The following is a 26,005-nucleotide window of genomic DNA, read 5'->3' on the forward strand; positions in this document are numbered from 1 at the left end:
CAACACCAGCAGTCTAGGCAGAAAGCAAAGTAGATTTCCCTCAACATCAGATGTTACGCTCAGTTGCTGATCCAGTCTTGCCTTCAGAGACCATAAGAGACTGGATAAATTGGTAAGTAAGAAAAGCCCATCCAATGCAGGGTTTATTTAAAGATTTAAATATTTGTGATTCCACTGTAAAACGGCTTGTTGTGCTCGTAGTGTCCTAAATTCTTTTTCTGAATGAACAGAGTGACAGATTTGCAGGTGAGATGTGACTTTTCCAGGTTCAAAGACTAAACTAAGTCCAATTACCTTTTCTCTGTAAATGTTCTTTTTAATTTCATGAAGCACAATTTTCTTTCATGAGTTCATGCATAGGCTTTCGGAAATTCCTATTTTAAACAATTTGTAATCGTACTGCTTGTAGAATGTAAGACAGTGTTGTGTGTATGTGGATAGTGAGTTAAAATCAGTTTGGGATATGGTAAAGGGCATAAATACAGCTGGGTTATGATGTAATCCTCAGAGCTGAGGGAGTCCAATTAAGAACTAAAATGCTGGAGGGAAAAACAGAAGGTTTGGTTTAACGGCACAAAAGGACACAACCTCACTAAAAACTGAAACCAAAGTGGAACACTTCATGAGAGGAAGCATTTTAAATCTTCTCTGAAACGGTAAATGCCTGGGCTACCGGTGTGGATTTAACGGTGAGTCACAATTGATTTTCAAAGGAAAAAACAGGAATTAAATAAGCCTTATAGGTGCTGTTCTAGCTTTTATTAATGTCTTATAAGTTTTGATTTTCATGTTCTTGATTCTTAACTTCTGATGTCTTCCTCTGAGATTTCATGTAACACTTAAATGTCAATCATTGGTAGCATTGTTAGTTTAATTTGTGGATGGCAGGGACAAGGGAGGTAACCTGTGGAACTTCTATTGCTTGTTTTTCTAGAAATTAGAGTAGTAAATTCCATAGAACCTAAACTAATAGATAATTTTAAAACCTAATTTGTGCTAAACTAATAGATAATTGTAAAACTTAATTTGTGCTTAGAATCCATTCCAGTTTATTTCCCAGCCAATCTTTTCCCAGCCAAGTTTATTTCCCAGCCAATCCCACCTATCTTTCTTTAAAGAGCCCCATTTACTGGAGAAATTGTAAGAATTTACAACTGAAAGCAACTGAAAGCAGGCGGAGATTTAGAGCATAATTGACCAACGACAAACAGCTCCCTCCCTCTGCCAACGAAAATTTTAAAAATCACTAAATTTAGTATTTGTTATAAGTTGTGACGTCCTTCTTAATAAATTACTCTCTAAATGGAGAAACAGCAACCTCTTAAGTCTTCTCTCATTCATTTTTATACCTACCACCTCCCTGCCAGTTCTCCCCGCTTAAAGAAAGCATTCACAGGAGAAAATCTATCTATTTATACACAGTGTAGACATTTAGACATATAGGTAGATCTCACACTTAACATAATTAAAATGAAGAGACCGGCATTTGCAACTAACTCCTGTTTCCTCCATTCGGGCCAACTCTCGGTATCAGACCCACCCATTCTGGGGAAGATGCTTCACGGCCTTCAGTGCTTCTTCAACACAAAACGTTTCACTGGCTACTAGGGATTCACACGTGCCATCAGATAGCGTGAGAAAGAAAAATCCAGAGTAAAACTTTGGTTTGTAAAACATAACCAAGATCTAAGCCTTCTTTACTTTTTGCCCTGTGCCCTCTGGTACAATAGATTTTATTTTGACTGTTCATGTGTAATTTTACTAAAAACTATTTAAAATGTATCAGCATTAACCTAACCGTATGAAATGGACATTTTCTGCAGATAAAAAATAGTCAAATATCAGCAATTTTATGACTCATCCTAATAAAAAGGAAAACAGTCTTAAAAGGTAGCCCCAGAAGTCGAAGGGCAAGGGAAACATCAATAATAATAATTTACATAATTTTTATATGCCAGTGAGACCTAGTACATCTAATTATCCCCATAGGTACTCCTCTGCTTTTAAAGGCTTTGCACAGATTCTGTTATCAAAACTGGGTGTTTCCAGCAGCCAAATTACACTGGGAAAGAACTTCTATCATTTCCTCTGTTTTACTGATTAGGAAACTGGGGTCCAGAGAGGTTCAGTGACGCAAATAGGATAACACAGCTAATAAAGACCAAGGATTGAATTTAAAGGAAAAAGTCATCTGGCCTCAAATCCAATGCCCTTTCACCTACCCCATCTTGTCTCTGACCTAAGGAGATAAATGTGTCCAATAAAAATTATGACTTATACACAAATAAAAGCTGAAGATGCAAGAGTGTGCAGGACTGCTCTGCCCCTCAACTAGGCAATCACACAATAATGGCAGTAATCACATTGTATGAAACAGTCAATATTATCGGGACGCAAGTTTTTAGAGAGGCAATTTTACCTCGTCGAAAAAGCAGGCACTTTGCAGACAAGCAGCTGAATTTGAATCTACCGTGAGCTTGAGCTACCTTTTGTTTTGTTTTTTAGCTCCTTTGCCTCTTTGATCTACCTCTGTTCCATCTGTCACCCCAAAGAGCTACTAAGATATTAACTGGACTTCCCTGGTGGCGCAGTGGTTGAGAGTCCGCCTGCCGATGCAGGGGACATGGGTTCATGCCCCGGTCTGGGAAGATCCCACATGCCGCGGAGCGGCTGGGCCCGTAAGCCATGGCCGCTGAGCCTGCGCGTCCGGAGCCTGTGCTCCGCAACGGGAGAGGCCCGCGTACCGCAAAAAAAAAAAAAAGATATTAACTGAGACATGCTAATACCCGGCACTCTTCCTTGCCAGTAACTTATTAACTTAGAGGTAGTACCGGCAAGAGTAAAATCCCATAGGAAGTTTCTTGAGTTGATTCTGACACACATGGAGCCAAAGAACTCACAAAATAAGGGGAAATGAATACTTCTCCCAATTTACCTCCTGTCATTCCAACAGAAAACCGGGCACCATGTCAGTACCCAAGTAGTGAGTACCTGTCAACATGTCTACTGAGTGCCAACTAACTAACCATCAGTGACCACTGTAAACAAAGAGGCCGGTCCCTCCAGGCCAGAACAGTAGGCCTGACAACTAGGAAGCGTGGAGATCTGGGTCAGGGCCCGTGAGCCCCACAGGTCGTGGTCCCATACAGAAAGGGGTGGGAGGAAGACATGAGAGGTATTATTTGCTTAATTCATATGTTTGGTGGATGGATGGATAACCAAATAGACAACCTTACCAAAAACTTAAAAAAAAATAAAGAAAGATATCTGATGTGTAGGAGTTACAATGAGAGATGGAAGTTATACACATTTTTCATTTCATCACTCTTCATAAAGGTCTGGTGTCTTTTTTTTTTTTTTTTTTGGTATTTACAGACAGGCCACATATTGGACGGATTAAGAGCTGACATATTAAAATAAGCAAACTAACCCCCAAAAAACCTTATTAGAAAATAGAGCAAAATATATTTTAGCCAAGAATTGTCAAACTTCTGGTCTCATGATCCCTTGAACACTACTGAGAAGCCCAAAGAGCTTTCATGTTGTTATACCTAGCAATCTTTACTATATTAGAAATTTAAATTCTGAAATTCAAAAAATATTTAATTCGCTTTAAAAATAGCATCAAATGTTAACATGAATAATACACTTCTATGAAAAATAATTATATTTCCCTCCAAAAGTTTTAGTTAGAAAAGTGGCATTATCCTACTTTTTTTTTTTCCTTTTGCGGTACACGGGCCTCTCACTGTTGTGGCCTCTCCCGTTGCGGAGTACAGGCTCCGGACACACAGGCTCAGCGGCCATGGCTCACGGCCCAACCGCTCCGCGGCATGCGGGATCTTCCCTGACCGGGGCACGAACCCGTGTCCCCTTCATCGACAGGCAGACTCTCAACCACTGCGCCACCAGGGAAGCCCCTATCCTACATTTTTGCTTATCTCTTTAACATCTGGCCTAAGATAGTTAAATTCTCATATCCACTTCTGCATTGGATCAGTTTCAAAATGTACTTTTAGTTAAAGTAAACAGAAGAAAATCTAGTTTCACACAGATATATAACAGGACAAGGAAGAAGTATTTTCATAGCCTTCTGGATTTTCTTCTTTGGTACCACACCAAAACTCAAAAAGTGGCAGTTTCTTAAAGGCTGTTTGCACAGTAGAAACTAAACTCATATCAATGAATATTTCTGTTATATTAAAATCCTTTAGCGTAACTTGGTCTTGGAATAAATCTTTTACCCCTGCTAGATTTTATATCATATAATCCTTGGTCATTTGAAGAGGTACCAAAATTCATCCAGAATTTTGACGTATAGATACTTTTCATTATGTAGTGTCAAAAATAGTATTGATAGTGGCACTGATTTCATTGTAAGTACTGGAAAGTAATGCTATTTGTCTTCCTTGACTTGAAGGCTCAGTGCATTCAATTTTGAGAAAATGTCTGCCAAATACTCAAGTATGAACTGCTATAGTTTACGTGCATTCCATGAAGAAAGCATCTAATTCAGCTCGCAACTTACTCAAGTGTTGTTCCTCTAGACAACCATCATATACAGAAGTGCTTTGTGAGCCATTCCTATAATGTCACGTGAAATATTTAAGACACACACTTTAATCAAATGGACAATATGTATTACTTCAACACAGTCACTGTAAAGTTAACTTAGTTTTTTATTTTTTGTGTTGTTTTTTTGTTTGTTTACTAAGATTGCATGGATGTAAGGTAGGCAATGACTACAGGACAGACAGTTGGGTACATGGCCTTCATTTGTGCTGAAGTACCAGCAGGTTTGTTTTACACATTGTGGCTTTTGCACCAATACTACAGATGTCAGCACAGTGAGTGAAAAAGGCAAACAACATGTTAGTATCCTTCTGAAAATGGGCTGACCTCATGGTCCCCCTGAAAGAGTGTCAAGGACTCCATGGTTCCACAGACCATATTGTAAGAACCGTTATCTTAAAAGTGGTCCTGGGGCTTCCCTGGTGGCGCAGTGGTTGAGAGTCCGCCTGCCGACGCAGGGGACGCGGGTTCGTGCCCCGGTTCGGGAAGATCCCACATGCCGCGGAGCGGCTGGGCCCGTGAGCCATGGCCGCCAAGCCTGTGCGTCCAGAGCCTGTGCTCCGCAACGGGAGAGGCCACAGCAGTGAGAGGCCCGCGTACCGCAAAAAAAAAAAAAAAAAAAGTGGTCCTGAAGAACCTAGGGGCAGGACAGGAATAAAGACACAGATGTAGAGAACGGACTTGAGGACACAGGGAAGGGGAAGGGTAAGCTGGGATGAAGCGACAGAGTGGCATGGACATATATACACTACCAAATTTAAATGGATAGCTAGTGGGAAGCAGCTGCATAGCACAGGGAGATCAGCTTGGTGCTTTGTGACCACCTAGAGGGGTGGGATAGGGAGGGTGTGAGGGAGACGCACGAGGGAGGGCATATGGGGATATATGTATATGTATAGCTGATTCACTTTGTTATACAGCAGAAACTAACACAATAATGTAAGGGAATTATACTCCAATAAAGATGTTAAAAAATAAAAAAGAAAGGCAAAGTTGGAGCCACTACCTGAATGCTGTTTCTAGCACGGGCAGGATGCAGGTCTGTTGAGCAAAATTTGCATTTAGCTATTTTATAGTTCTGTTATATTTAAAGCCAAACCCTGTTACAGGGTCCTTTCTTCAGTGTCTCCAATATAACCAGAAGCCACCTCAGTTGAGACTTTGACATAGGAAAATTTTCTTTTGATACAAAAAAGCACTAATTCGGGGGGAAAAAATTGATAATTTGAATATACTAAAATTAATAACTTGTTTATCAAAATATACTTTTAAAGGAAAACGGACAAGTTACAATCTGGGAGATGCTGTTCACCATACATATACCCAACAAAGCAGGTATCAACAATATTTGAAGGATTTCTACAAATCAATAATAGTACAAACAACCCAAAAGAACAATGAGCAATAGATATGACTAGACATTTATTTCATGGAAATAACCAATTAGCATATGAAGAGATGCCCATATCACTGTGATCATGGAAATGTAAATCAGGACCACAATGTAGTAACATTTCATAAGCAAAAAATTTTATATCCGAGAATAGGAAACGTTGAAGAAGATGTGTACCCACAGAGGATTTGCAACCACTCTGGAAAATAGTTTGGCATTATTTCCTATAGTTTAACATTCATATACCTATGATCCAGCAATTTAAATCCTCTATTTATACACACAAGACACTCTTTCACATGTTCATCAAGAGACGTCAAGGATATGTACCTTGGCATGGTTCAGAAGGGCAAAAACCTGGAAACATCCCAAACACAGGAAACTGAATGAATGAACCATGGCATGGTCAGACGATGGAATGTTTACAGTCACCAAAACACATGAATTACGGCAACAATGCTCACCAGCACGGGCAACATGTGGGATCTAAATCTAAATGATCTAAATCACTAAATGATTACATACGTTTCTTCTAAAATCACAATTTCATACACACATAGACATACAACAACATACTTTTAGGAATACATACAGATGTAACAAAACAACCTAAAACCGCGAGAGAATGAAAAAAATGGGGTTCAGGGTGCATGGTGGCCAGAGAGACGGCATGTGGGAAGAAAGCGAATTCAGTTACATGCAGCTCATAATTGTCAAAGTCTTGGCTTTTGTTTTGGTTATTGAGTTTGAGGGAGATTATTAACGTAATTAAGAATAACAAAATAGGGGCCTCCCTGGTGGCACAGTGGTTGGGGGTCCGCCTGCCGATGCAGGGGACACGGGTTCGTGCCCCTGTCTGGGAGGATCCCACATGCCGCGGAGCGGCCGGGCCCGTGAGCCATGGCCGCTAAGCCTGCGCGTCCGGAGCCTGTGCTCCGCAGCGGGAGGGCCCACAGCAGTGAGAGGCCCGCGTACCGCAAAAAAAAAAAGAATAACAAAATAAAAATTTTAGAGTCAACCTTGCATGAACCTTGCGTGCTAAGAATACGCCATATGGTTATATAAGACTATGGTGAATCCAACTTTATGCACCAACAAATTTAAAGGATATCTATACATTTTAACCTATTACGCACACAGAAACTGTGAAACTCTGAGGTCCTGAACAGACTCATCATTTGACAGTTAAGTAAATCAAATCCTTAATTTGACCAAAGCTGTACAGATAGATTCATTCATAAATTCAGTAAATATCTATTGAACATCTACTATATGCCAGGCACTAATTTAACAGTGAACAAGAGAAATAAGTTCTGTTCTCATGAAGGTTACCTTCACGGCGTAGTAGGAATGGGGGGGGGGGCGGGGTGGAGGGATGATGGAGGAAATAAATTGAAAAATAAACACTACTTTAAATAACGAAGACCACTCTGAAGAAAACAAAACATGGTGAGAGGGTGTAGAGCGCTGCCTACGCTCCTGGCTGTGTCAGGTGTCGTAAACTGGGAAGGCCTCCCTGAGAAGGTGACGCTTGAACAGAGACCAATATGAGGCAGCCACAGTAAGATGCTAGAGACAGACAACGCCACAGACAGAGGCCAGGCCTCCGAGCACCTCTGCCCCAGTGAGGTTCACCTTTCTAGAAGTGGGTGTCAACATGACCGTGGTGACAGTGTGAAAGCAAATTCACCTGGGTATTCCTACTACTCCTACGCACTGCTTGACAAAACCTGGTTGTGGTCGTGTCTGTAGACCCTTGCCAAGAGCCCCCGCCAGTTTACAAAGGAACAGAAGCCTTTCACGATTTATCTGGGACAGAGAAAAAGAATGTACCTGCTCAGAGCTTTGTCCAGCGCTGGATGGCAGGCAAGGAAAAGCTCAAGGGGGTAGCTAGGCAGTTAAGTTTTGCTTTTCTTTTCAATTTTTGTTTCACTGGGCCAAAAAACAAAGCAGCACAATAATGTTTCGTGACACGTACTGGCTTACTTGCCAAAGGGGACAAATATCTGCTACTTTGCCTTCTCTACACTCCTACCCCATACACACAAACATACCTGCACTTCCCCACAGGCTGACCAAGTCAGGGACATTCGAGAGACAGAAGAAAGCTTGCTGGCGCTTTTGCTGCTGCGGGCTGGGCGGATTCATATTATAGGCAAAAAAGCCACACAGCTGATGAGAGGCCTCTGTTGTCCACCAGGAGAGCGACTGTGGCCCCTGGATAAGGAACGTGGGATAGTAATAATCCAAGTTATGCTGACATTATATCTGCCAGGCCTCTCCTAGCCACCTACTAGGGGGAGGCATGTAACCAAGGTAAGAACATACGGGTAAGATGCTACAGCCACTGGGGGCTTGAAAAGAGGTGGGTTTCAATTGTAGGTGCTCTGGTTACCATCTCAGAACTTGTTCACGCCACTAAGCTCCCTTACGCAGCTTTCTTCCTAGGTAAAATAACAATGTTTTAGGTCATTCATGAAAAATTCATGCAACTTCTACTATGAACTATTTGCTGAGCTAGATGAAAATACAAAGCTCTCTCTCCATGCAGTAGAACAGACAAGCTAATAAAAATACGACTTGTCAACAGGAAACAATATTCCCTCGTAGTTAAGGCTTTAGAATGACACTGACCTGGACCCACGTCTCAGTTCTACAATACACTAGTTCTTTCACCTTGGACAAGTTACTCAAGCTGTCTAGATTTCAGTTTCCTTCACTATAATATGAGATTACTTCTGTCTTATGAGGTCTACTGGAGGATTTAAAAGTGCATAGCTGTAGTTCGTTCATTTTCAGTGCCGCACAAAAGTTCGCTAAATTTTTTTAACCCTTTTTCCTGTTAATAATCAGTTGAGCTATTTCTACGTTTTTGCCATTACAGTGTTTCTATGAGCATCCTTGTACGTGGATATTCTCATACATACTTGGTATGCTTCTGGAAGAGAGACTTCTAGGGCATATACTTAGGAATTAAAATGCTCAGCTATAGGGTGAATGAACCTTCATCTTTTCCAACTATTTCCAATTCCTTTTCCAAACTTTCCAATTCCTTTAGAAACATAATACTGAGCTGGAGATAAAAACAAAAAAAAAAGTCCTGGAACACTACATACACCATGAACCATGAACAATTTTTATAATGGAATCTATGTTCATATAGATTTAAAACCATTTACGTTTAAAGGCAGGAAATAAGAAATACAAAATTCAGGTCAGGATTCCCTCTCAGTGGAGGAAGGTACAGCCCAGGGAGGAGGGAGGAGGGAGGAGGGAGAAGCTGGAGCACTGGTGAGGCTCCGGCTCTCAAGTCAGCACTGTGGTCTTTTTGTTGTGCTTTAGTTTCTTTGCATAAATTCTTTTCAAAGTATCAAGTAGTCCATTAAAAAGCAAAGGTATTTTTAAGAGCAATTACCACTGCCTGTGTCTGGTACCAGGGAAAGTTCCCCACGGATGGCAGTTACTGCTGTACAATGTGATGAGAGTGAAAGAGATGACAAGACAACAGCGGGAGCTCTGGAGGTGCCACAGCCAGGCTCCGCAGCGTCCGGGGCTGTGGGAGACGCAGAACCGCAGGAAACGGAGGTGCCCAGTGCGGATGGGAGAGGAGGCTGCTCAGAGGCCAGAACCACCAGACTCTGGGCCCTAAAAGGGCAGGATTCCCAACACCAAGAACACTATCCTGATAACAGGAGTCAAAGGCATAAGTGATAGATGAAAGGAAAAGTGTGTCTTATAGATGACAGTTTTAAGCAATGTTCTTAACAAAGATGATTTTGGCTTAGAAGAATGGGGAGAATGAGAAAAGAAGATGGCCAGGAACAGAGTAAGAAACACCAATTTAAGGACAGGCAGAGAAACTCCCAGAGGTGAATGAGAAGCAAAGGTAAGGAGGGTAGCAGAGAAGTCTGAGGAACTGTTATGCATTTGCTATGTGTCAGGCACTGAGCCAGGGACCCTTCCCTCAAAACTAATACACACACATACGATACATACATATACGTATGCATATATATACCCCTGTATACATATATAGTTACATATACCAGCAGAAAAGTACATGTATACACACATATATACACACATTTCTTTTACTAAATTTTCTACTACATTTCTTTTACTAAACCATTTTGAATATAAGTTGCACAAAATCATGTCCCTTCCCTCCTAAATACTTCAATATGCATCTCTGAAGATTAAGAATATTCTCCTAGTTAACCATGCCATTACCATACCTAGAAAAATTAAGACAATTCAATAACACCATCTAATATACAGTCTGCATTCAGATTCACACAAGTGCCCTAAAATAATTTCTATAGTGCTACCCTCTACCGCCCCCAGCCACCAATCAGTTCACACAGCACATTATTCCTCTTTGGCCTCTTTTGATCTAGAACTGCTCCCGCCCACCCCATCATGTTTGTTTCCTTTTCATGATATTGATTTATTTACAGAGTCTGGGCTGTTGTTTTATAGAATGATCCATGTTCTGAATTTGTCCAATTGTTTATCCACGATTAGCTTTTTGACAAGGTAGGTTGTGTACATCTAACTGAGTCATATTGAGAGGCAAAATACCGAATTATCCCATTTTTGGTAAGTTCAATCATTCAGTGACTGCCAGATGAAAAGGTACCATTTTTTTCTTTGTTATTCTAAATGATCTGTGAGTGATGCTTTTAGATTGGAACATCCTGTTCTCCTACAACCTTTCGCCAAGAGACTTTTCACAAACACTGAAGACTGCTGCCTGAATCAATTATTACACTGAGGTTGAAAACTGTTGACTTTCTAATTCTATCATTCCTTCTACCTTTTCTAGCTGACATTCCTCCACAAAGAAGAGCTTGTCCCTGTCTTCATCCTCCCTTTGTCATCTGTATTTTTAATATCACTATCAACTCTTGAATGTGGTTTGTTTTTAAAAGTATTTTCATCTATTACTGTCCTTCTTATTGATATCCAAACTGTTGAATTTAGAAGTACCACCAAGTCAGCTCCCATGTCCTTTTTTTTTCCTCCCCCCCCCCCCCGCCCTTAACACTTCCTCATTGGTCTGAGCACTTCCTTGCTTTTTGCCTGCAAGGTATCAACTCACCTTTCCCTGTGCCTGATTTGAAATCAGTCACTTCCCCAAAGAGCCTTGGTCCCTGTTAGTGGATGGTGATACTTAGAGACAAGATAATCTCATTGATAATGGAGACTGCTACGTTTCCACCTACAGAGGATTTTTTACTTTTGTTATTTAAAGTTGGAAATGGCTTGAGCAAGTTTATAGCTATTAGGGTATCAGGACTTCAAGACCTACAAATTTTATTGAGAACTTGTGGAGGTTTATACCTTGAAGGAAAGTAGCCTCTAGAGTGAGAGAGAGCCTGAAAATACAAAAGAGGAAGGCAACAATGTATAAAGAAAGATTAGAAAGGAAGTCAGTGTAGGCTGCAATTAAAAAAAAAAAAAAAAACCCACCATGGAGTAAAATGAAGCTGGTCCTGGTCCATGCAGGTCATGAGCATGAAACTCAATTCATGGCACAGATAGGAAGGAGCACTTCTTATCATCAGATTCCGTCCATTCGGACACCACCTCTGAGGCAACAGTGAAATGGCATCTAATAGCTCCCATAGGGCATGGCAAGATGTAAGATAGCATCCTCAAAACACATATGAGCAACTCATATTGAAATCCATATGAAAAGTGAAACAATCACAAATGTATTGATCTAAAGAGGACACTTACATTCAACAATGGATCCCATTGGGATGGGCCTCGGACTCATAAAAAGCAAAGGTCTTTCTTTCCATGTGTACTCTGAGCACCATCTATAAGCTGCATAAAAATGCATCTTTCACATTTAAGTCCTACTCATTTTGAGATGAAGGTAGTTGCTTCATTGTCATATGCTGTGTTTAATAAAATACAAATTCATTTAAAGCATTTCCCAATTCATAGGTTAGTGTAACAATATATTTTATTGCGTCAAAGGTTACTGATTCCTCCAACAGGTAGGAAGTACATAAATTTTAGGCTTTAAAGTGTATGAGAATCACTTCTCTGTAGTGTTTCCACTCCCATCTAAAGTTCTGGATATTTCTATTCTTTTCCTTTGGGATATGCAAGCCTCAATCTTGAACAAACATACACCTGGTTGATATTTAGCTAAGTAAAGTTGTTGGTTCCTCACAAATGAAAATCTGTTCCCCAGCCCCCTGGCAAAGGGATATGCGTTAAGGCCCTAAAAGCCCCAAGATCTGAGGAACTGAGTACTGCACGCCTGATTGAGAAACGCAAACACCATCTCAGTAAAGCAAAAAGAGGTCAGAGGTTCATTTCCTTGCCTCACCCCAGGGAATAGAACCACATATTCCAAAACAATGCTGCAGAAGAACAGGCTGGAAAAAATTAAGTCAGGAATCCTAACAGCTCAATCTAAGTCCAGATAGAGAAAGGAATCAGTTCCCCAAACTCTAAAGACAGGAGTTTCACAGCTTTACATCACTCACATCAAAAATGCAGACCCGTGTGGACTGCCAAGTAAGTGCATGAAACGCTCTGGACTTCACTCATACTCCCTGCTGCTGAGTGCCGCTTCCTGTGACGAGAACCCAGGGACCATAAGATGAATGGCCTGCCCCCAGCTTCCCCGAGGCAAGCACTGCTGGGCCAGACTCCCGAGGAGGTTTGGAGCACACTGCAGCCCTGCGTTTCAGTGCAGAAGAACATCAACCTCAAATAAACGTGGGGAAGTAGGGCACACCGTGGGAGCCTGACCCAGGGGAATTCCTGGCCGGCTGAGAGTCCCAGGGACCTCCAATTCGTCTATTGTCAGCTGAGTCACTCCCTGAACCCCCAACGTTTCCTCTGAGTCATACACTGCCAGGCACCAGGTATTTGATTCTTACAGGAATAGAAACCCTATGAGGTAGCAACTACTACCTCTCACTTTAGAGATGTAAAGACAGAAACATGGAGGCACTCTGTAACTATTCCAATATCACAGCTACTAAGAAATTGAGCCATATTTCTAACCAAGGTCCACTACATCCAACATGCATGCTTTTAACCATTATACTGCACTGTCTGCCCATTATTCCAACAGAGCTGTAAAGAAAGCCCACTTCACATTCCAAGACCTAAGCATGTGAATTACTTAATCGCTGCTGAGTCACTCAACATACAGTTCAGGTTTAGCACCAATGAGAGAGCTGACAAAATTCTATTCCTGTATCAAAATGACACCAAATACAACTACCATTAAGGGGCTATTTCAGTAGTTCTCAACTTGGGAACATCTTAAGAAATGTCTGGAGACATTTTTCCTTGTCTTAAGTCATGGGTGCTGCTGGCACCTAGTGGATAGGGCCAGGGATGCAGCTAAACATCTTACGATGCACCAGACCACTCACCCACAAAGAACTGGAACTCAAAAACATGTCAGTAGTGCCAAGGGTGAGAACCCCTGGGCTATACCAAAGATTGTAGGTGGAAAATCCCTCAAAGTCTATCCTGACGATCCAGATGCAGCTCCTGGTACGGAGGCTAGGATGGGTAGCCATTTCCACGGCCCCAGAAGTTTGGCATCTGTGCCACACCTCGCCCTCTCCCCCGGCTCCCGTGATCTGCTTGCATCACCACAAGATGTGAAGACTGACCCGGGATCGAGGAGGCGCCAGCCTTGCACTTTGCTAAGAGTTCTGCTAAAAGTATTTTAAGGGAAGTGGTTGGAATTAAAAGTAAAAAACTAGGTTTGGGCATCATTATCAGCTTACCATCACACTAACTCACCATCCGTTATGGAGCTTCTGTATGCAGTGGTACCCAGAGACTAACTGGAGAAACTGAAGGCATCCACACCTTGCAGACCTTTAACACCTAGATCAAAAAGGACATACTCACAAACTCACACGCACATGTCCACCTTCTCTCAAAAACAATACTGGATAAGTGATTCCTAAAAACAATACTCTAGAAAAATGCTGAAGGGCCTGCAATACATGCACATACTCATGAACACAAACAAAACATGCTTGCCCCGAGTTCCCTCAGGAGTAGAGGAGACCTGGCTTGGAGATGAAGAGACATAAATTTGAATACTGTCTGGCCACATATTAGCTGCCCAATTCGCCTTTGATGAGTTACTTAACCATTCTCAGCATCAGTTTCCTCATTTGCAAAATGGTGATAACAGTAACTGATTGGCAAGGCTCTATCATGTTACTCAAGAGCTTGGGCAATCCGTGTCCCCCCTGCTGTGCTGTCCTCTCATGTGTCTTGGTGCATGTGCCCGATAGCTCTCTCTGCCCAACACTCCCTCCCTCCCCTCTGACCCCCTTCTATGAAATAAACTGGCATGCTTAAAGTGACTTCTCCTGGAACAGGTCTATGACCTAGAAGCAGAGGACTCTGTTGACCCACTCCTAAGGAGTCACAATGTTGGGGAAAAAGAGGCAGGACCTAGAGTGAGGATGCAAGAAATTCTAAAATATTCAACCGACCATAGAATAAGAAAGGCCAGAAGCCTGATGACAGACTTAAGAATTAATTAATACTATTCAATAGTATAAAATATTTTTAAAATATAAAGTATGTTATAAAGTATTGAATAACATAAAATGTTACAAAATATGACTACAAGACTGAATAAGTAGCCCATATATAAATTCTCCTTCTATTCAACCCTTATGACTGTTCTGGAAACCATCTAGGATATCACATATTGGCACCACAAAGAGGGAAAAAAAAAGTCACACATTACAGCAAGGGAGATAAAAGCAGCAATAATAAGAAAATGGCTTTAGTAAGTTTAGAAAGGTACACAATGATTACACACATCTATACTACTTTCTATTGTTAGAAGAATCATCTAGAAACAAATATTTATCTCATATGAAAAGATCTTGGGGCACCTCGGATCAAAGTTTTTGATGTTTGGACTGTAAGGACAGAGAAGGAATTGTCAGACTGTCGTTAGATAAGAACTGAACAAAGAACAGGAAGGAAAATGCTCATCATAGGTGGGTACTGATTAAAGAGTGATTTGAAAGCAATTCATTTTCCAAATACATTTTCTTTATTGAATTTTTTTTTATAAATTTATTTAATTATTTTTGGCTGTGTTGGGTCTTCACTGCTGCGCACCGGCTTTCTCTAGCTGCAGCGAGTCAGGGACTACTCTTTCTTCTTTTGGTTTTTTTTTTTTTGCGGTACGCGGGCCTCTCACTGCTGTGGCCTCTCCCGTTGCGGAGCACAGGCTCCGGACGCGCAGGCCCCGCAGCCATGGCTCACGGGCCCAGCCGCTCCGCGGCACGTGGGATCCTCCCGGACCGGGGCACGAACCCGCGTCCCCTGCATCAGCAGGCGGACTCCCAATCACTGCGCCACCAGGAAAGCCCAGGGACTACTCTTCGTTGCGGTGCACAAGCTTCTCATTGCGGTGGCTTCCCTTGTTGCAGAGCACGGGCTCTAGGTATGCGGGCTTCAGTAGTTATGGCTCGCGGGCTCTAGAGCACAGGCTCAGTAGTTGTGGCGCATGGGCTTAGTTGCTCTGCAGCATGTGGGATCTTCCCGGCCCAGGGCTCGAACCTGTGTCCCCTGCATTGGCAGGTGGATTCTTTAACCACTGCGCCACCAGGGAAGTCCCTCCATATACATTTTTGTTTTCTAATTATGAACTATTTCAAGTACACAAAAGTACAGAAACTAATGTTGGTTAACACCAATACACTTAATCGCCCCGTGTTAATTGATAGTAATATTGAGGCATCATTGTTTCAGAATTTAAGAGGTGAAATACCGCAAATACAACTAAAGTCCAACCACCCTATGGCATCCCTTGCCCCTCCTTCCTTCTCCGGGAGTAAGCAGTTTCCTGAAGTTAGAAGATATCATTCCTGACCAGAACATGCTCAGTACTGACCTGGATCAAATGTAATATTCCACCACAGAGAACTAAATCTCTTTGTTTTGTTTCTAAAGAGAACTTCATGACCTCTTAGGGCTATTCTAGGTAAATATGCTTTTTTTTACCACTGGTTCTCCATAAAATATCTATTTATATTTACAGACTAGAAGGATGAGATTATTATGATGAAATTTATAATGAGTAAACGCTAAGAAAAATCTTAGATTTCAGGCTCCTTTTAATGTAATTTTTTCCTGCCTCAAGTCCCAACTACAGCAAAGAAAAATAAGGTTGATTTTTTACCCTCCTCACCAAATATTTATTAAAGTCCCCTACGTACAGTCTTTTAAAAAAAACAAAAAACAAAAAAACTTGCTCTTCAAGGAGTACTCGTTGGGTTAGCAGCATCAACATTATACCCAGCTCCAGACCTATGGAATCTTGAGTCTTCATTTTAGCAGGAGCCCTGGGAAATATGTATGCGCATTAAAGTGTGAGAAGGGTTGCCTTGAAGAATTTAGAAAGGTGACAACCTAGACCGAGGCAGAACCAAATCCAACCACCATTCTGCCAAACCTATCCTCTTCCTATCATACAATATAGCTTTCAGATGTTATCTTGGCAAAGTCCATGCATAAGTAGACCAGTGGTTATCAACCAGGGGCAATTGGGCCTCCCAGAGGACATTTTGTTCACAACTTAGGGAGATGATACTATTGGCCCCTAATAGAAGCCAAGAATGCTGCTGAACATCCTACAATGCAGAGGACAGTCCTCATGACAAATAATTATCTAACCCAGAATGTCAATGGTACAAAGGTTTAAAAAAAAAAAACACCAGAAAACAAAAAAAGCCTGCCTATGATTTCCTAGCTAAAAGGGTCAATTGTTAACTTCAGTAATTTAAATGAGCTGATTTGAGCAACCAAACCCATAAAGTGTGTGGGGGGTGGGGAGAAAGAAACCAATAACTAAAAACACTTCATATGCAATCCTCTCAAGGAAAGGGTTTACAGGGTTTACATCACATCAGTCATCGTCAATAGTGACAACCAAAACGAAGTTCAGTAAAGCAACAACAAAAACGCATGTTGAAATACTGCACAATTATACAAGCTGTATTTAAAAGGCAAGTGCACAGCTACGACACATACTTCTTCAATGAAAACATTCTGGCATTTATTTAACTTAATTAAATCTTCGTTTTTCTCCTACAATACAGGATCATTAGCGAAGAAGCACCTTGGCCACTTCAAGATGACAAGCGCCCACTAGGCTAAATTACTTCACTGAAAGGAAACCTCGTATCAGACAAAAATTTTAAAACGTAAGTGAACAGATCCTTTACCGTTATCAAGAGCTTTGTTAATTTCATCAAAATATTACGAAGGAATAACTTCCCTTCTTCAGAGAAAGTAGAATTACAGAACAGTGGAAGGTGGTCCATTTTAAGACAAAAATGGGTCACCGTGTGTAATTACACAGAGGATGAGTAATGAACTCAGCATGTTTTTACTAAGATGATTGTATTTCCGGAGCGAGCATCGCCTTGTCTGGTCCTGTATCAACTAAGTTCTGCCCAAAGAGAGAGCCCTGAGGTTATATGCAATACTCTACAACCTGAAAATACGAATGCAGCCCAATCCTGAGACCTAACATTTCACTAGGAACAGCAGCGCTCACTATCTGGATTAAAATGAAACTTTGCCATTGATATTCTAGCTGTGCAAAAGAAAGATGAGAGAAAGCAATTCATAGGCTCTTATTACACATTAACGGCTGTCTTTTGGTCTCATAGATCCACTCCACCATTACGTGACCAAAGATCCAAAGTGACGGTTTATATAGACTAAAACGTTTCAAGTCATTTCATTCTCCTTTACCTGGATTTGTGGAACAAGGAAGATTTCCACCTAAGAGAAGATGAAGCCTTATAATATTTTTTTCTAATTGAAGTATAGCTGATTTACAATGTTGTGTTAATTACTGCTATACCGCAAAGTGATTCAGCTGTATATATATGTGTGTGTGTATATATATATATATATATATACACACATATATATACACACATACACACACACACATTCTTCTTTTATGTGTGTGTGTATATATATATGTGTATATATATATATATATATATATATATATATATATATTTCTTTCCCCCCATTACAGTTTATCTTGAAATCCTTCTTAAATGAAGTCTCAAGAATTCAGGGAGCTGTGCTTATGTTACCTGAAGCCTCAAGGTTAACATAATGACCACTTTCACTATAGAAATTCAGAGGTAATCTCAGAAGTAATGTCCATGGGCAGGGCTGGCTACACTTCCACAAACTGGCTCCACAGAATGTCCCTTATTTCGGTTGATCATCCAGAGGTGCTTTTCCTCTTTCTTTCTCCCCCTTTGCCTGTCTCTTGTCTTTGATGGGCTGGGACAACCTGCTTAGAAATAGTAAATCAGCTGAGAGCCTGGGGCAGGGAATGGAGGGTTGCTGGGCCACATCAAGACATTCTTTCTTTCTGATTCATTTGGTTCTTTTTATTTTTACGTTACCGTATAAAATCAGCGTCCGTATGTTACTATTTCCTCCATCTGTGAAATGATTTGAAGTTTTAGTAGGGATGTTAAATCCCTATCGGGATGTTAAATCTATCGGGATGTTAAATCACCTCTATACTAAAGACAAGGAGAGGAGACTGGACAGGTGTTACAAGGTCAAAGGAATACATGTCTCTTTTATCAGCTTGTCCTATTTTTCATCTGCCTTTTGGTCTCGATATATAACTGGCCTCACTTGCCGCAGACACCTTAAGATAGCCCCTTTTCCACACATCTCTTGATCCATCACTGTAGAAAAGGCTGCCACACTCTGAGTCACCAGGACCAAATATGATAAATTATGTACCTGGAGGTCACAGTGCCCTGCCATCAACACTACTGCTCAAGAAAAACAGACTTAAGAGCGTATTACCACTAAAATTGTCTCAGATTTACCATTACCTCATTACCTATGTAGAATGAGCCTTTAATTTGCCTCTGCTGTATCCATCCAGACAGCAGCACGAGCAGCAGTGATGCCCTGCTTCTTCCCCCAGTCAACACGTCTCAAACGGAGACTCTGATCTGCCGTTGCTTAAAAACAGCCCAAAATAGCAAGAAGACGTTTGGAGGGAAAGACCCAAGCAAGCCTTTGAGTACTCATTTCATTTCAGAAGGCACTCCGGCTCTAGAAGTTTACCTGGGTCAGCTAGCCCCTTCCATCAACCTCAAAGTGAGGAAAGGAGGAGGCATGAGGTGCATGGCAAAGCATATATGCTCAGATTCTTGACCCTCTGAGGAACCAGAGAGCAGAGTTGTGGACCCATGGCATCAGGCTACATTCAGACATATTGCAGTGCGAAAGGACAAAAGTCACGAGATTCTGAGAAAATGTCTTTATACAGGTTTCTAGAAGGAAAGGAAAGAAATGGTGGCTCTCACTAAATCATTTCTGGGAAATTCTTCACTATTACTATATACAGTGGCTTCTATAATTTTTCTATAAAGAGAGAAATTTGGTACTCATTAAATCATTGCTGGAAATTCTTCACTATTTCAGTATTTAGTTGTATATTATATAGCTAATATTTCTCTCTACTTTAAAATGTACTCACATCTGCTTTTTTAAAAATTTTATATTTTAAACTCCAGTGAATCCAACAATTACTGAATACATATCATGATCCCCGCACCACACTGACCGAAGGGCTTGTGTCCCCAGCACCGGGACCCCTGGGAGCATTCTCTTGAGCTCTGTGAGACTGGCTCTTAGACGAAGCTGCACCTTACTATCAGGGGACAAGACCAATTATTTATGAAATATAGACTCTCTGCCACAGTGGACAGTTAAAAATAGAAAACATGGCCCCTTCACTTACCATCTAATATATGAAACAGGCCACAGAGGACCTACAAACAAACCCATTATGATCAGAGCCAAGTGGGCAGGGGATTGGATTTCCTTTCAAAGGAAGTCCAAGGACGGGCAAAATCAATTGCTAGAAATGTAACTAGTTTTGCCATATGCTTGCAGGAAGAGTACACAGAAGCAACATATTCTTTTGGGGGAAACAGCACACAAAGTTTGCATGTGTGATTTTTTTTTTTTTTTTTTTTTTGCCATGTGACTGAATCTCATATTCCACATTTCCAAATTCTACTTTCTCACACTTCCTGAATTTTACTGACACAGCCCTTCACTCACTGCGTATAAAGCCCCATGCTTGGCACCAGAAATACAAAGATAAACAAGATACATTCTCTGTCCTCAAGGAACCCACTGTTCTCCACAATGCTTCTTTCCCATGACCCCTGACTAGATGTAAATTTCTTAAGAGCAGGGACTCATGTCTTATATTCCCAGATTGCATTTCATTATTTCACAAATATTTTAAATATCTAATGTTCTAAATGTAATGCTAGGAATACAATGGTAAAAAAAAAAAAATGACATGGTCTCTCTCCTCTGAAGGAGCTTACAGTAGTAGAGGAAACAAAAAACAAACAGCTAGAGAGACAAGTGCTATGACAGAAGAAAGGCACAGAACTAGGAGCACACATACAAGGGACCTCACACCCAATCCACCCCAACCAAGGCTTGGGAGGGCAAAGCTTCCTAAAGAAAGTGGCATCCAAACTGAGGCCTCAAGGATGAAGAGAAGTTAGCCAACCAAGAAGGTAGCAAAAGAGTCTTCCATACAAATGCAAGTTTGTGCAAAGGTCCAAGGTGAGAGAAATCCTGGAACCCACGAGGTACAAGGGTTCAGAACAGCAGGAACTCATCACTGGAGGTAGAATTAGTAGGGATCAGACCAAGATGGGACTTCTGGTAGCTCAGGGTTAAAGAGTGAGGACTTCATCCGGAGGGCAAGGACCAATGGATGAAGGGTTAAACAGGATGTTGACATTACAGATAAGATGGGCAGTAGACATTTTCTTAGATGTATCAAATAATCTTTCAAAAGAGTGCTAATCTTCCTTGTGCCATAAATCATCATGTCCAACATCAGTGAAGACTACACAGGATTCTCTAACAAAAGAAGGTTCTGGGTAATACCTAGGGTAGTGTCGTCCAATAAAAATATGATGCAAGCCGCATAGGTAATTTAAAATTTTCCAGTAGCCATATTCTTAAAAAAGTAAAATTAAGTGAAATTAAGATTAATAATGTATTTTATTTAATGGGATATTCCTAAAATATTTCAACATATTCTCAATATTAAAAATATTGAGATATTTTACATTATTTTCTGCGTACTAAGTCTGCAAAATTCATCGTGCATTTTCCATCACATCTCAATGTGGACTGACCCCATTTCAAGACCTCTACAGCCACATATGGCTAGTGGCTACCATTTGGACAGTACAGATCTAGAATGTACTTTGGGGAGCATTTCTCAGAATGCTTAAGGTCTATCATTTTTGTTTTCTAATTTATAAAAATAATGCAAATCAGTTTTTAAATGGGGAAAAACCCCACAGAATATCTCAACTTTTAAAGGTACCCATAATCCTATACCAAAAATACCAGTTATAGTTGGACGTGTATGCTTGTAAGACGTAGTCCTATGTCTAAAATATACATAGGGTAGGCTTTCTAAAAAGTAGGGTCTGTGTCAATAGCTCTTAAACCTAATATGTTAAAGAGCTGTGAATAAAATGAAACAGATTCTCTGTTTTTATAGCTTTATTACCTTTGAGACTATATTTAAATGAGTATTCCTGGAACTTTAGAGTTGTACAGCGACCTTTATCATTTTAGGGAAACGCTGGTCTCCATGATTACCTCAGTTCTCAGACTGTCCTGCTTCTCTAATTTTCCTTTCCTGTCATCTGTCTACTCCATTCTTCCCTTTTCAGAAGGAAGGAAGGGAAGGTGAAAGGGAGGAAGAGACAGGCACCTAAGGAATATACAGCAAAAACTTGGTTTCAAGAACTTGCTGGGCATGGCAAGTTCTTGCCCTTCCCTTATTTCTCGGCAAATGACTCGAAGGTCGTGACTGCCCTTTCGGTGACTATTTCACATCACCTTCCAGGCCTCACCTGCAGAAGTTACCCAATGATGAACGCCACCACTGCCCCACCCGCAGAGGGGTCCTGCCCCCGGAACACCCTCATAACCCAGCAAATCATCCCCGTGCTGTACTTCGTGGTCTTCGTGGCCGGGATCCTCCTCAACGGCGTGTCCGGGTGGATATTCTTCTATGTGCCCAGCTCCAAGAGTTTCATCGTCTATCTCAAAAACATCGTCGTCAGTGACTTCCTGATGAGCCTGACTTTTCCTTTTAAGATCCTGGGAGACTCGGGCCTCGGGCCCTGGCAGCTGAACGTGTTTGTGTGCCGGGTCTCGGCCGTGCTCTTCTACGTCAACATGTACGTCAGCATCATGTTCTTTGGGCTCATCGGCTTTGACAGATACTATAAAATCGTGAAGCCTCTCTTGACTTCGTTCATCCAGTCCGTGAACTACAGCAAGCTCCTGTCGGTGCTGGTGTGGAGCCTCACGCTGCTGCTTGCCATCCCCAACGTGATCCTGACCAACCGGAGCGTCGGGAAGGCCACACGCATTGAATGCATGGACCTGAAGAACGAACTGGGCCTCAAGTGGCACCGAGCCTCCAACTACATCTTTGTAGCCGTCTTCTGGATTGTGTTTCTCTCCTTAGTCGTGTTCTACACTGCTATCACGAGGAAAATCTTTAAGTCCCACCTGAAGTCCAGAAAGAACTCCATCTCGGTCAAGAAGAAATCTAGCCGCAATATATGCAGCATCATGTGCGTGTTTTTTGTCTGTTTTGTTCCTTACCATGTTGCCAGAATCCCCTACACTCGGAGCCAGACAGAGACCCATTACAGCTGCCAGTCAAAAGAAATCCTGCTCTATGTGAAAGAATTCTCTCTGCTGTTGTCAGCTGCAAACGTATGCCTGGACCCCATTATTTATTTCTTTCTGTGCCATCCATTTAGAGAAGTCTTACGTAAGAAACTGCATATCCCATTAAAAGCTCCGCATGACTCAGAAGCTTCCAAAAAAAGGGGAAATGTAGCACAAGAAAGCACAGATACTGTGTGAATTCCCACCTCCTTTCGAATAAAGTCTGTGCATGCATATTGTAATCTTCAATTACATAATAAAGGCAAATGAAGAAGAAGCATGTCCACGATAATAAGTATCATCTCTAGGCACTACTATTCAACGTAGTACAATAATAAAACTAAAATGTAAGTTTCCATGCTTGTTTTTGTACCATCAAAGAAAAGATAATACATTATTTAATCTTATCCCACCAAAACAGAAGGTTTACGTTTATAATCAATAGTCTGGTCAGTTAATACAGCACGTTAGACAGCAATAAGGAAGACAGGAAGTAATCAAGACAATTCACAGGGGCATCTTCCTCCTTCTAAACACAAGAATTAAGCTGGCATATTACGCAATTCTTTTCAACAGGGTCATTAAAGACCAGCTTAAAAGCAGACACGGTCTGATAAAGGATTAGAGGCCTGTTTGTAGTGAAAAAGTCAAGTCTTCTCCGATTTGAAGAAGCAGGATAAGCAGACACCCAAAAAATTACTTAAGAAATCCCCCACGGATTTATTTCATGGCATTTCAAAGGAAAGCAGATATGAACTCTGTACATCGCCGCACAAAAATGTAATCTTTCTCTGATAGCATTTTGAGGATGATGTAAGATACATCTTAAATACGTTTTATGTGAAGATTAGCTAAGCCGCTTAATGAGCCTAGTGTTCTGGTGCTAGAATATGTTTAAGTAAACTCTACAGAGGGAATCTAGATAGTGGCGTAAGTTGCCAGAAACTTCCCCTGTTCCATGGTATGGGAAAAAAATCTAGGATGTCTGAGAAAAGACATATGCACACAAATACCCCCAGCTGGCAACACACTTTATTCCCTAGGAGCAGAGAAAAGCAGTTTTCTTAGAAAGCAACTGGACCTGATGAAAGAAAATCCAAAATTTGCAATAATGAGTGAGAAATTACACATAAAATGAAAATTTACACATCATGTTTTCTGAAAAACAAATTTCATATGTGCAGATATGGATATGATTGCTGGCTTCTGAGTCATCAAAGCTCAGTTCTTTCTCTGCTATTAACTGGCTGGAAGACATTTAGCCCATCTTTCAAATGCTCTTCTCAAACATTTTTGTAAGTCATGTTTTCATATATATGTGTATATATATATATATATATATATGTATGTACTTCAAGCCTTACCATATATGTACTAATAAAAAATAATTTTAATAGTGTCAAGTTTTTTCTTAAGTCAAGATACCAAAAAACACTACCAGATTTACTCATAGTCAAGACATGGGTGGTTTCTTTAGTACACTCGATTACAAATGCTAATAGAATACAAAGAAAGAAGGCATAGGAGTACCCAGGAAGGAGTTGCATAGAGTATTTTTGAAATTCTATTTGCCACTGACTTTTCAAAACAAGTATTTCATATGTTCTTAGGACCTTATCAGATTTTAGGCAAAACTGAGAAAACACCTTTTAAACTGAGGAAGAGCTGAGAAGATTTCACACTCTGTATCCACCTTCCACCCTCATGAAAACTCTCTGCTCCCAACTCTGGGTCAAATATCCTCTCCCAAAAAGAACAAAATCACAAACCTATGATAAACGTGCCTGGCAAAACTAAGCTTGCTATAGCATTTGTTTGGCTAAGTATATTTGCAAAAGAAAGTGGCTGTGTTTATTCACAGTTTCCATTGGTCAGGACAAATTAGTAAATGCTGGTGTTTTATATGTCCCCTACTGGGCCACAGGAGAAACTGAAATTATAAAAGAAGATGAGAAGCACCAAGTTTTGCCTTTGTAACCACTGTGCCAAAGCAAATCAGAAATATGAAAGGCAATATTTTTCAGGAAACAACATGCAATGCAAATAAGGATATCGTGAAGCAAGAGTTGAATAACAGCTACTGCATATCAGAACTTTTAAGGTAAAAGACCTGTACTTGGAAAACTGTAAGACATTGAAGACAACACACACAAATGGAAAGATATATGCTGCTCGCAAATTGGAAGAATTAATATTGTTAAAATGACCATACTACCCAAGGTAGTCTACCAAGGGTTCAATGCAATCCCTATCAAAATACCAATGGAATTTTTCACAGAACTAGAACAAATAATTCTAAAGTTTGTATGAAAACACAAAAGACTCCAAAAAGCCAAAATAATCTTGAAAAAGAAGAGCAAAGCTGGAGGTATCACACTCCCTGATTTCAAACTATACAGCAAAGTACAGTAATCTGATTACTACAGTAATCAAAACAGGATGGTACTGGCACAAAAACAGACACATAGATCAGTGCAATAGAATAGAGTGCCCATGCTTACACAATCAATTAATCTACAACAAAGGAGGTAAGAATATACAATGGAGAAAAGACAGCCTCTTTAATCAATGGTGTTGAGAAAACTGGGCAGCTATATGCAAAAGAATGAAACTGGGCTACTTTCTCACACCATATATAAAAATAAACTCAAATGGATAAAACGCTTAAGACCAGAAAGCATAAAACTCCTAGAAGAAAACACAGGCAGTCAGTACAGTCTTTTGACACTGGTTGTAGCAATATCTTTTTGGATGTGTCTCTTTAGGCAAGGGAAACAAAAGGAAAAATAAACAAATGGAACTACAGCAAACTAAACAGCTTTTGTAGAGCAAAGGAAACCAAAAACAAAGCAAAAAGGCCACCTACTGAATGGGAGAAGAGATTTGCAAATGATACATCTGATAAGGTGTTAATGTCCAAAATGTACAAAGAACTCACAGAACTCAACATCAAAAAAGCAAACAACCCTACTGAAAAAATGGGTAGAAGACCTGAACAGACATTTTTCCAAAGACATACAGATGGCCAACAGACACATGAGCAGATGCCCAATATCACGAATCATCAGGAAAATGCAAATCAAAACCATAATAAGATACCACCTCACACTGGTCAGAACAGTTATCACCAAAAAGAAAAGAAATAAAAGGGCTAGAGCGGATGTGGAGAAAAGGGAACCTTTATGCACTATCAGTGGTAATGTAAATTGGTAAGGC

General features: G+C 40.7%; 2 protein-coding genes across 4 annotated transcripts in view; one reads left to right on the forward strand and one right to left on the reverse strand.

Annotated features, from left to right (window-relative positions):
• MED12L (mediator complex subunit 12L) overlaps positions 1 to 26,005 on the reverse strand; it is a gene marked incomplete at its 5' end in the record, with an annotated part of 324,843 nt that overhangs the window by 182,898 nt on the left and 115,940 nt on the right. The gene's annotated exons all lie outside the window — the stretch shown is intronic.
• Positions 6 to 24,148, forward strand: P2RY14 (purinergic receptor P2Y14). Of its 2 annotated transcripts, none has more exons than XM_082655452.1 (3): positions 6 to 112; positions 17,092 to 17,196; positions 21,951 to 24,148. In XM_082655452.1, exon 3 carries the CDS (start codon positions 21,974 to 21,976, stop codon positions 22,985 to 22,987), a length of 1,014 nt encoding a protein of 337 aa, XP_082511578.1. In that variant the 5' UTR covers positions 6 to 112; positions 17,092 to 17,196; positions 21,951 to 21,973; the 3' UTR covers positions 22,988 to 24,148. The 2 variants fall into 2 exon arrangements, with proteins under 2 accessions (XP_082511578.1, XP_082511577.1); XM_082655451.1 differs by lacking the exon at positions 6 to 112 and adding an exon at positions 618 to 689.

The sequence above is a fragment of the Grampus griseus genome, assembly GCF_964374135.1.
Source record: "Grampus griseus genome assembly, chromosome: 5".
NCBI lineage: Eukaryota > Metazoa > Chordata > Mammalia > Artiodactyla > Delphinidae > Grampus > Grampus griseus.

What these genes read in the sequence shown, in the direction of transcription:
- P2RY14 (XM_082655452.1), top strand. Translation starts at nt 21,974, where the DNA reads ATGATGAACGCCACCACTGCCCCACCCGCAGAGGGGTCCTGCCCCCGG.